This window comes from Pleurodeles waltl, chromosome 2_1 (assembly GCF_031143425.1).
Source record: "Pleurodeles waltl isolate 20211129_DDA chromosome 2_1, aPleWal1.hap1.20221129, whole genome shotgun sequence".
NCBI lineage: Eukaryota > Metazoa > Chordata > Amphibia > Caudata > Salamandridae > Pleurodeles > Pleurodeles waltl.
In genome coordinates this window covers 84,079,188-84,091,520 of record NC_090438.1, presented here as the reverse complement: position 1 = coordinate 84,091,520, position 12,333 = coordinate 84,079,188, and the positions used below count along the sequence as shown (strand labels likewise).

General features: G+C 43.8%; 1 protein-coding gene across 2 annotated transcripts in view; it reads right to left on the bottom strand.

Annotated features, from left to right (window-relative positions):
* Positions 1-12,333, bottom strand: part of LOC138261372 (heat shock factor protein 3-like) — a 271,372-nt gene that overhangs the window by 137,389 nt on the left and 121,650 nt on the right. For both annotated transcript variants that reach the window (XM_069210255.1, XM_069210265.1), the window contains exon 9: positions 3,977-4,225. In XM_069210255.1, the coding sequence (XP_069066356.1) occupies positions 3,977-4,225 (249 nt within the window). The remainder of the gene's footprint in view (positions 1-3,976; positions 4,226-12,333) is intronic.

Below are 12,333 nucleotides of genomic sequence, written 5' to 3'. Positions count from 1 at the left end.
GTCGTACTGAAACGGACCTTCTTGAGATTCTGACAGCCAAGTAAGCTAGTTGTTGCTGCTGTGCCTGTGTGAGGCACGCTTTGCTCTCGATGGTGTCGAGTTCTGCATCCAAAAAGACTATCCTGCGTGTGGGAGGAGTGATTGATTTCTGGAAATTCACCGCTAGCCCCAAACTGTGAAATAGTTCTAGGCAGACGTTGGTAGCCTTGGAGGCTAGCTGCTATGTAGGTGCTTTTATCAGCCAGTCGTTCAGGTATGGGAAGACCTGAAAACCCCTGCTGTGGAGAAAGCCTGCTACTGGGGCAAGACATTTTGTGAAAATTTGTGGCGCGGACTTCAAGCGAATGGGAGGACCTTGAATTGATAATGGGCACCGGCCACAGTGAAGCAGAGATATTTGCGATGCTTTATATGTATCAGTATGTGGAAATAAGCATCCTGGAGATCCACTGTTGTCATGTAATCTCCAGGGTTCAAAAGGTGCAGGATATCTGACAGCGTGATCATACGAAAGGATTGTTTCCGTAGAAACTTGTTCAACTTCCTGAGGTCTAGGACTGGTCTCCATTCCCCTGACCTCTTCCTTATTAGAAAGAACCGGGAATAGAACCGGAGTCCTCTGTGCTGAACCGGTACCTCCTCTATCGCTCCCTTGGCTAGCATCAGGAAAACCTCCTGCTGAAGCAAGTGAAGATGAAGCGGTTTGTATTTTCCAGGCGGACGGTGTGGTGGTTTTTGTATAAATTCCAGCGTATGACCTCGAGCCACTATATCCAGCACCCATTTGTCCGATGTTATGCTTTTCCAATTCTGGAGGTAATTGGAGATGTTCGCTCCCACTTGATGGCTCTGTGAATACTGTGGAAGCGCAGCCGGTGATCAGAATCATTGCTTTCGAGGCTGATCCCGGGTTTGGGAATTCTGCTTTCTCTTTCCTCTCTGTCTGGCGTATGAGGCAGTGGATGGTTGCCTACATTGCTGCCGATAGGTGGGTCTATCCTGAGGCTGTTAATACTGCCTGTGGAAGGAACCTCGAAATGCTGAAAAAACCCTACCTCCTCTTGCACCCCGAAAGGGATGCTTTCGGTACTGCAAAGTACCCAGGGTCCGAACAGTGTCCGTGTCAGCCTTGATGGCCTGTAATGCGTCGTCTACGTGTTTACCGAAGAGACTCTCAGTCGTACGGCATGTCTAGAATTCTGGACTGTACCCTGGTCTGAACGAGGTCACTTTTAACCAACCTTGGCGGCGTAATACAGATGCTTCCGCCAGCTGGCGAAAACCCGTGGAAGCTATATCCAAGGTGCAGTTAATTATTTCCTCAGACGTACGCTCTCCTTCCTGAAGGATCTTTCGCGCCTCCAACTGTTTTATCTCCGGAATGAGATAATTGAAAGCATTCATATCCTACTACATCTGACTCATAGCGACCCAAAATGGGTGGAGAATCTGAAGGACGAGGAGGTGGTGGAGAAGGAGTAGGGGCTAGATAGTCGTCCCATTCCTCACTAGGATGCTGTGGTGTTGAAATTTCACCTTCTTCATCCCCAGACGTCGAAACCTCATCTCTAGGGGGAGCAGCTAACGTGGACTGTGGAGTCACCCTAGGAGTTGCTGGAGGCGGAGGTATATTCCTTAGTGTAACAGTAGAGGTTGGAAGCGGCGGTTGCTCCTCCGCTGCAGCTGGGAACCTCCTCTTATAATCCTGCAACACTGACTGCAATTCCTGAATCAAGGAGGCAGGAATCTGTACAGTGTCTCTTGGTTGAGGCGGAGGCTCATAATAGCATCCCTGATGAGAGTAATAAGGCTGGTATTGATCGTACTCATCATCATCCTCCTGATACTTAACATGAAACTGGGATGAGTCATGTGCATCACCAAATGGGCCCTCATCTGACTTTTCCCAGTCGAGCAGATGACCAGGCAGCAAGGTTGTCGCTTTACTTGGTGAAGTATCCCCAGGATATATTGTAGACCTAGACATTGCTGTGATCTTAACTGTAGTGCTAAGATCAGGAGACCCAGAAGAAATAGGAATAACATCCTGGCTCACAGCTACCATTGGCATCGTCAATGGTGTTGACGACGATGGTCCCGTCGACGGAACTGATGCCGTGGACGATTTTTCCATCAACGACGGTCTCGTCGACGGTGGTGTCATAGACGGTAGCCTCATAGACGGTGGTGTCGTCGACGGTGGTGTCATCGACAGTGATGTCGCTGACGGTACTCTCGTTGATGGTGTTGCAGTCAACGGTATTATCATTGACAATGTCGTCAACGACGATGTTCTCGTCGACGATGGTGTCGTTACCTTCAGTGACAAAGTCTTTTCAGGAGCCTTCGTCGACGGTGGTCTAATTGAAGGAATAGGCGCTTTTACCACAGACGTCGATGTAGTCGGCGATGGTCTCGTTGACGAGGTGGTGGAGACGGTGGATGTGAAAACAGTTGTCGTCACTGTCGTGGACGGTGGTGTCGTCAAAGACTTAAGCTTGATAAGACACTTTTCTAGAGTTGGAAGGCTCAGATGAAGGAGAATGGTGTGATGACTCCTTTTTTCGACGAGGAGAGGATAACTCCGATGAAATTGAGCCCTGCACGCCTTTAGCACCTTCTTTATGATGCATTTTTTACGCTTCCTGGATCTTTCAGCCTGTCCCAGGTCCTCAGATCTGGACCTTTTATGTGGCCTTTCTGACTCACTCTCCTCACCTGAAGTACAGGATTTTGCCTGTAACCACATTAGGAGTCTACCTTCTCGGTCTCTGGGGTTTTTGCAGAGAAAGTGCGGCATATCTTGCAGTCTTTCACCTGGTGTTCTGGATAAAAACAGTATAAGCAGTTTGTATGTGGATCATCCACACGCAGCCTTTTCTTTCCACAGGTCTTACAAGGGTAGAAAAAGGCCTTTCCTAGAAGAATCTGACATTTTCTGAAGTTTTCTGAGAGAAAATCTTCCTGAAGATGTAGAAAAACTAAGCAGAGCTCAAGGAGACTCCCTTCACACGACGTGCTGTAAAAAATCTGAGGGAAAAGAGCCTCTCTTGAGAGTATTAAAGAGGGTGCTAGTGCCGGATTGGCCAGGAGCCAGGTTTGGGTCCTTTTCACAAAAAGGACAGAGATAGGCTGTATGAGTCATTTGGAGTAGCATTATAGCCTATGGGAAAAAAAGGTTGGTGCTTATTGCTTTTCATGTACCGTGGGACTCCCACTTCGACGACATGGATGATTCAAGCATGTGAATTTGTGAAAGATCCAATACTGGATAACCTGAATACTATATAATGCCACTAGAACATAGTAAATCATTGTTGGAACCTATAAGAGAGATACTATGATGAATCTGGTTGATGTTTGGGTGAAATGACTAGCAAACCAGATACCCTGCAACGAATAACAAGGTAATGGAAGAAATACCTAACTTAATCTCAGCCACTGGCCATCTCTAAGGCTGTATGCTAGACCACTGTTTTTCAGTCACTATGTCACACTAGGCAGAAACATGTAAATCAGCACTGGCTCTACTCCAACAGGAAAAGTCCAGCCCTAACTGCTAGGCCCCCTCAAAGCAAGAACAATTGTTAAACTGGAATACATAACTGATCAATCAGTGACTGTCATTAATTCAAGCATTTCTTCCATCACAAGTTAGATCCCAGCATACATCGTTGGATTTCTTGTTTTATCGAACAGACTTATGCAGGAAGAGTTGTGGACATATTCAACCTCAGAAAGACTGTTAGTAGCAGAAAAGGGACTTCTTGTTGGTGGGGTGGGTGTGGTCCTACCTCCAGAGAGGACCTAGTAGGTGGTGTAACCATCCATCACGTTTGATGTGACATAACATTGATAGTATACAGTCTCCTAGTAATGTTTATACTGAATATATAATGAGAAATGTAGATCTTTAATAAGTATTTGTATGGATCAGTCAGTTTGAATATAAAATTATCCACAATAGAAATCATACCTGTTGAGTATTAAGTCACCCGGAGTTGTTGAGGTGCTCTCCTTCAGAATGGAGTTTATAACTGCATCGGGGTCCTCCGCATCACTGTCCATCAGGGAGGGTAGTTCCAGTGTGCCATCTTCAATTCCACCAGTGGTCAAGGAGTTGCTAGTGATTTGCTGCAAGTAAATTGGGGCTCGTTCCTCCGTAACAGATGCCTGCGACACGCTGCCTAATGATTTAGAGTGTCCTGGACTTGAGAGACTCTGCCTAAAAAGGAAGGAGATATGCAAGTTATTAACCAGACTATCTCTTACATTACTGATCCATTACCAATTAGCTCCTCTATTGTATAGCAATTTTTCAGCTAATGTGGAGCACTCTTCCACAAAAATATTTTTACACCCAAACAACATAATATTAAATCTTACAGAAAACAATTACTAGTCACTTATCTGTAAAACCATCTCACTTTTTTCCATTAGATTCATGAACTCGTGCAAGATATATAAACACTTTAATAGAGAGAAACAGCTCTCCAACTGTGTAATGCATTTTCATCTGTTAATACAATTATATACAAAACAATCCAATAGGGAAATAAATAAAAGTAAAATCACTTCTGTAACAGGCCATTTGTGTTTCCTTCAAAAGAGCACATTTTAAGGGCTTACAAACACAGGGAAAACAGTACAATCACTTTATAGTGGTCAAGTAGCTCTACTCACTCACAGTACAGCCAACAAAATGTTCCAAACACAGTTAATTTAGACAATGCACTAAAAGACGCAGGATGTAACCGTAAAATAAATATCCCAATGTATTGGCTCTTTTGTGGAAGGGGGTGGGTGGCATGCAAAATAGTAAAGCTACCTACAATGGAGACTTAGTCTTACAGTTAACTAGCCTTTTCTTCCCTATTATGCGAACTTGATTAATAGTCACTAACAGTAAATAGAACAGGAATTACATTTCTTCCCAAAGAAGGCTACAGAGCTGTAAATAACGGCAGCTCTAGAAATAAACCAAGGTGGCATGCATACAGGAAAAAAACGGAGCTTTTTAGCAAGTAGACTTGAAGAGAAATTCAGACAGAAATCTGTATTCCTTTCAGATCACCCTTCTCTTTATTTCACAGAGTCTGGAACAGTCTAAGGGATAGCCAGAAGCAAAGGCATTCTAAGGTGTTTGCCAGCACTAGCATATGGTGCTCATAGCTTCCACCCGGACTTCCAGTAATACTGCACAAACGTGCACTAAACAACACTCTACCTAAGAAACTGCCATAGTTGCTGGAGGAAGCTGTTGTGGCAGCGAGCCCAAGTGTTAATAGTGAGCGAGAGAGACACGTACCATGGCTCTGAGGACAGGGCCATCACCTTCTTTCGCCTCACGACTTACTGGCTTTATGTGCCGAGGGAACCTTCAGGAGAGATAATGGCGAACTCTAAGCTGCTGAGGGATCAGGGTTGGTTTGACTCACGGAACAGCACCTGACTGGGTCTCTCAGCAGAACTGCTCTGAAACACACAGTGTTGCTGTGAACAGCAAGATGGGGGCTGCCAGTCTGTCCACTGGGAGAAAATGCAAACAGTTATCCAGGGGATGCGGTCTACGGATCCACCCTTTCTCCTGTTTTGTGTGTGTCACTCTTAAGATTCATCTGAAACTGTGGTGGCTGCTACTGGAAGTCCAAGAAAGAGGCTGTTTCTCCCAGCCTGACTTAAAGTGAACTGCAATAGAATTTCCCTAACAGGCTCCTGAATGAGCTGAACCTGATGGTGCGGTGTACTTTTAGAAGCTAGAGTTTTCAGTGAAATAAAGTGAAAAACAATTTATTAAGGGCACACATAACCAAAGCTGTGTGGAAACAAGACAGCATCCTCATTGAGGGACTACCACAGTTAAAGGGTAACCCTCATTAATGTACTTATGACTATGTAAGTAACGAGATACATATCCAGATACACATTGATCACATAAACCCCTAAAAATTCATCAGTTATAGTTATTCTTACTATAACTCGAGTCCCAGCCATGCACAACTTTCTCATCAAAAATGTTATTGCAAATGTTGCAATGATATTATCAATGCTGTCATGGCAGATGTCATGGCTGATGTAATATGTGAGGTAATTAGCAGTGCATGCAGAGGACCCAAGTTATAGTCTCTTGAGATAACTATACCTATAACTGCTGAATTTCTATGGTTTTAAAATATGACCCTAACTATAACGTCCCTGTAGCCTTTGTTTTTTCTGTGAATTTCTAATGGTTTTTAAATTCTATTTCCCCAACTATTAATCCCTGTAACCTTTGGGTTTTTCAGCGAAATTCAATGAATGAATGAAATAAATAGATTTATGTAGCGTAAAACAGCTGCTGTAAAAAGGGGTATCCTGGAGCCAGGAGATAGTAAGACGCAGTAAAAAAAAAAAAATAATAATAATAATAAAAATAAAAAAAAGACAGAATATGAACCAGGCTACATTAGAACGCTCTGAAGAGGTGGGTCTTCAGGAGGCTCTTAAATAAGTTCTCTGATGTGGCGCATCTAAAATGATCCGGTAAAAGATTCAAGAGCTTCAGAGCCAAAAAAAGAGAAAGAATGCCCAACTCCTCTGCTCTTTATAATTTTAGTAAATATCATTAAAAAAACATGCTTTGCATTCCTGAGGACCACGGATCCTCAGGCACCCCAAAAAAAAAAAAAAAAAAACATTTTTGGGTAACTTCTTCCCCATAAGCGGTTCTTCACAGACACCTCCATCACCCCATGGGGTCAGGGTACCTCTATTCTGACCCCTTATATCCTCTGAAAAAAAGGAGTCACTATGGCCTTCATGGGGAACATCCCAATAGCTGACAAACGCAAATTAGCTGTGTCCCCTCACACACTTTCACAAAGCATTATTGTGTGGTTGTACTAGCAGGCCAACAAACTAATGTTGGTCAAACAGTACTTCATACACTTTCAATCTACTGCAAAACCCACATGCTAGCCATCACCTTTTGAGAGTACTGCTTTACAGACTATGGGGGTGATTCTAAGTCTGGCGGGCGGCGGAGGCCGCCCGCCAGACTTCCCCCTCCAAAATACCGCTCCGCGGTCGGAAGACCGCTGAGGGTATTCTGGGTTTTGCACTGGGCTGGCGGGCGACCGCCAAAAGGCCGCCCGCCAGCCTAGTGCAAAACTACCTTCCCACGAGGACGCCGGCTCCGAATGGAGCCGGCGGAGTGGGAAGGTGCGACTGGTGCAGTGGCACCCGTCGCGAATTTCACTGTCTGCAATGCAGACAGTGAAATTCTTTGTGGGGCCCTCTTACGGGGGCCCCTGCAGTGCCCATGCCATTGGCATGGGCACTGCAGGGGCCCCACGACAACCCATACCGCCATCCTATTCCTGGCGGGCGAACCGCCAGGAACAGGATGGCGGTATGGGCTGTCAGAATCCCCATGGTGGCGCAGCGAGCTGCGCCGCCATGGAGGATTCAAATGGGCAGCGGAAAACTGGCGGGAGACCGCCGGTTTTCCACTTCTGACCGCGGTCAAACCGCCGCGGTCAGAATGCCCAGCAGGGCACCGCCAGCCTGTTGGCGGTGCCCCCGTCATTTTAGCCCTGGCGGTCTTGGACCGCCAGGGTTAGAATGACCCCCTATGTGCCACTCACTGCTCAAAAGGAAAAGGTTACTTAACCTTGAAGCATTTGCGGCATGTACTGCTGTAGATGAAAATAAGTTACTTACCTGTAACTGTGGTTCTCCAGTATTAGTATCCTTCATAGAGTCACATGCTTGAATCATTCCCCCTCGTTAAAGTGGGAGTCCCAAGGTACATAGAAAGCAGTAGGTCAAATTTTCAACATTGAAGTCAATGGAAAAATACATTCACTTTCATAGCTTATTAGTGTCATTAGAAAAGACCCAAATTCCAGCCAATCAGGCTTGTCTTCTGAGCACAGCTACTTCTGCTAGCTGCCAAAAACCGGTTGCGGAGATGTCACTCGCTCAGCCTATGATTTCTGCAGATGCCTTCTGATCCTCAAGAAGAATTTTTCTGGCTTCTTCTCTAGACGCCTCTGGAAGGAGATCTATGTATTGCGATATATCCAACCACATTTGCCTGTCGAACCTTGCCAGAATCGCAAGAGAATTCGCTGCACGAACTGTCAGCCCTGCCATAATCGAGAATCCTTTTTCAATAGAATCAAGTTGGCGCCCATCTCTATTGGGTGGAATTGTAATGGGTGCTGATGGTTTTTGGAACGCCTCCGGGCAGCTTGACTTATCAAGAGTCTGGCTTCGGATGTCTTAATAAAGAAGCTGGTGCATTGCCTGGAACTTTATATTTCTTATCCAGTCTTGGCAAGACTGCTGCAATGGTGGCTGGATTCTTCATAATACAAATACCCTCTTGCTAGATGAAATCTATTATGGGTATTGCTTTAACTCACTTCTCTCTGGGTTCCTTAAAATCGTACAAAAAAACAATCTATTTGTTTAGAGGTGCAGGTAACTGAAACCTTTTTTCTGCACGCTCCATTATACTATGAAAACCAACAATGTCGTCTGGTGGAGAGTCAACTGAAGGTGACTGTGGTGGTGATGGAGGCTGTAAGACATAGCTACACCATTCTGAAGACGTGGAGGCTTGATCCCTTATTTCCCTTTCTTCTTCCTGTGATGTAAGTTGATCATCTGATGGTGGATCCACTAATGGCATTGTAGACAGCAGAATCTCTGGAAAGCACAGCAAAGAAGGGTGAGTAGGTGGCATTTGTAGAGGTGATCTTGCCAGTCTTGCAAGCTGCAATGGAGGTGCAGATTGTGCAGGTTCGGGAAAGTGTTTATAGTAATCCTGCAGCATTGCCTGCAGGCTAAAAATCAAGTCCTGTGGCATCTGGACTGTTTGATCAAGTATTGGTGTGCTAAGCTGCTAGGTCTGTTGTATGTTATCAGTGAGGTAAACAATGGAATGATGGTACTGGTCATCATTCTGTTCATCACCCTGGCACTCAACCCGCAATTCGGATGGGCTGTGCGCTATTCCAAAAGCTCCTTCATCAAATGGCGCGACTTTACTTGGGGAGGTGTTCTCCGGACATAATAGTTGGTCTGCAGAGGACAGGCCAGTTACAGACTTCAAGGTTGTTGAAGGCAACGTGGTTGTTGGAGGCAACTTCGTAGATGCTGACGACAATAGTATCGTTGACGATGGTGTCGTAGACGGTGCTTCGTCGACGATGAGGTCTCTGACGGAGGTGTTGTCGACAATGAGGTTGTCGACTGTGGTTTCGTCAGTGAAGGTGATCTCTTGGTAACCCTCACCGACGGTGGTATAGTCGACGGCAAGGACATCACTGCAGTTGTAGCGCTCGTCGACTGTAGTACTTTACTCTTTAGTCGACTGAGGTCTTGTTGTAATCCTGCAAGATACAATGGTAGTCAACAACAATGGAGAAGAGGACATTATCATAGGTGATGTCGCCGTTGTGAAAGTCGGTGTAATGGTCGTAGGTGTCAGACTGTGAAGGAATTTTTGAAGTTCTAAATTTGTTTATCAGGAATTATTTTTGCTGTAAAGAAAGCGATTTTGAAATTTTTCTGACAGAACATTCTCTAGCAGCCGGTGTTGAAAGCTCAGAAGAGACTTTAGAGGACAATTTCTTATGTGGCAACATCCCTTTTCCATGAGATTTCTTAAGTGCTTTTTTTTGGGGCCCTGGAGGCTCAGCTTCCAAATATCTTTCTCTCTTGTGAGATTTCTCAGTTTGCACAGTCATCACTCTCTTCCCCAGAGAATGTATGTTCTTTTGATTTACGTTTTTGCAACCACATGAGGAGCCTTCCTTCTCTGTCTTTTAGGGTTTTCTGTGATAAGGTTCTACAGATTTTGCAGTCCACAACCTTATGCTCTGGATACAGAGAATAAATACACTCACAGTGAGGGTCTTCTGAGTAAAGTCTCTTTTTGCCACAGGTGTTACATGGCTTAAAAAGGCCTTTCCTTGGAGATCCTGACATGGTGGGAATGCCCCAGGATGTAATAAAATGTATACGTTTTTAAAGGTGACCTGAGAAGTATTCAGTTGAAGTAACCTCTAAAGAGAAAAACTGAGCTGAGCTCAGGGAAACTCATCACCTGACGTGTGGTAGGAAATCTGAGGAACGGAGGCCTCTGTGGTGAGGGTTCTAGAGGGTGCTGTTGCCCGATTGGTCAATGTAGAGCTTTGGTCCCTTTTTGAGAAAGGACATAGGCTATTAAATTGAGCTTTGTTTTCCTTTTTAAGACTAGTGTTATAATGTACACTACTTATTATGATACCCAGGACTCCCACTTCGATGACAGGGAATGATTCAAGCATGTGAATTTATGAAAGATTCAATACTGGAAAACTATGAATGATACCAATTCTGGAGAACCACAGTTACAGGTAAGTAAATTATTTTGTTCTCTAATATAGGGTAAGTTTCACAGATTCACATGCTTGAATCAGAATAATTAGCAGTAAACATAAGATATCAATATCTATATATAAATACACATATATGAAAAATGTTACTTATTTAGTGTACATCTGTTCGTGGCATGTAGTGCTGCAGATTCACATGCTGTGCATGTACCGCCATCTAGTGTTGGGCTCTGAGTGCTACAAGTTTTTCTTCGAAGAAGCTTTTTTTGAGTCACAGGATCGAGTGACTCCTCCTCTCGGTGATAGTGCACATGGACATCGACTCCTTTGTTAGACTGTTTTCCCACAGGAGGGTGAAGTAAGGAGTGAAGAATTGTATATGTATAGCTCGTGGCATTTTGGATTATATATACAGTATATATATATATATATATATATATATATATATATATATATATATATATATATATATATATAGATAGATAGTAAAGAAGATGTCCATGCAATGTATATACATATTTACATAATAAAGTACTACAACCGCTACAGGTTTCCGGGGAGGAGGAAGGGTGCATGTGAATCTGCAGCACTACATGCCACGAACACAGGTACACTGGGTAAGCGACATTTTCCGTTCGATGGCATGCATAGCTGCAGATACACATGCTGTACATAGACTGAAAAGCAGTCCCTCTCCCAAGTAAGCAGTGGTTAGCCTGTAGGAGTTGAAGTAGTTTGAAATAGTGTTTTAAGCACTGATTGATCAAAATGTGCTTGTTGTCAAGATAGCATATCCATACAGTAGTGTTTAGTATGTATGTGTGTGGTGTGGACCATGTGGTTGCTTTGCATTTGTCTGCCATTGGTATATTTCCTAAAAATGCCATTGAAGCTCCTTTTTTCTAGTTCAATGTACTTTAGGAGTTACGAATAGTTGCCTTTTAGCTTTAAGATAGCAAGTTTGCATACACTTTACTATCCATCTGGCCAATTCTTGTTTGGAAACGGGATTACCCTTCTAAGGGTGTTGGAAAGCCACAAAAATTTGTTGAGATTTTCTAAAGTCTTTTGTTCTGTCTATATAATACATGAGGGCTCTTTTAAGATCAAGAGTGTGGAGAGCTCTTTCAGCAACTGAATCCGGCTGTGGAAAGAAGACTGGCAATTCCACTGACTGATTAATGTGAAATGGACTTGTCCTAAGTACTATTTTGTGTTTGTGTACTTGGAAGGTTATTTTAAAGTGAATGCTTGAATTTTGCTTACTCTTCTTAAGGAAGTAATTGCTACTAGGAAAGCAACCTTCCATGAGAGAAACTGAAGAGCGCAAGAAATCATGCGTTCAAAAGGTGGGCCCATAAGTCTTGTGAGTACAATGTTAAGATTCCATGGAGGAGCTGGTGGAACAACTGTTTTAAGACCTTCCATAAAAGCTTTTATGACAGGAATTCTAAACAGAGAGGTGTGTTGTCTGTTTTGGAGGTGGGCTGATGAGTTTTAACAGATGAAAATGCTAGATTTGTTTTCTGTAAATGGAGCAAATAACATACAATATCTTGTACCGACGCTTTAAATGGATCAATGTTTTTAGGTTGGCAGTAATATACAAAATGTTTCCATTTATTTGCGTAGAACTGCCTGGCTGTAGGTTTACGTTCTTGTTTTAGAATGTTCATGCATTATTGTGGAAACTGTAGATATCCAAATTCTATGACCTCAGGAGCCAAATCGCCAGGTTGAGCATACTAGGATTGGGATGCCTGATAGGACCCTTGTTTTGAGTTAATATGTCTGGTCTGTTTGGGAGCTTGTGATGTGGCACTACAGACAGATCCAAAAATGTTGTGTACCAATGATGACATGCCCACGTGGGAGCTGAGTATCACAGTGAGTGAAGTGTGACGGATCTTTTTGATTAGAAACTGAATTAATGAGAGAGGGGGACAAGATTAAGCAAATGCCCTTG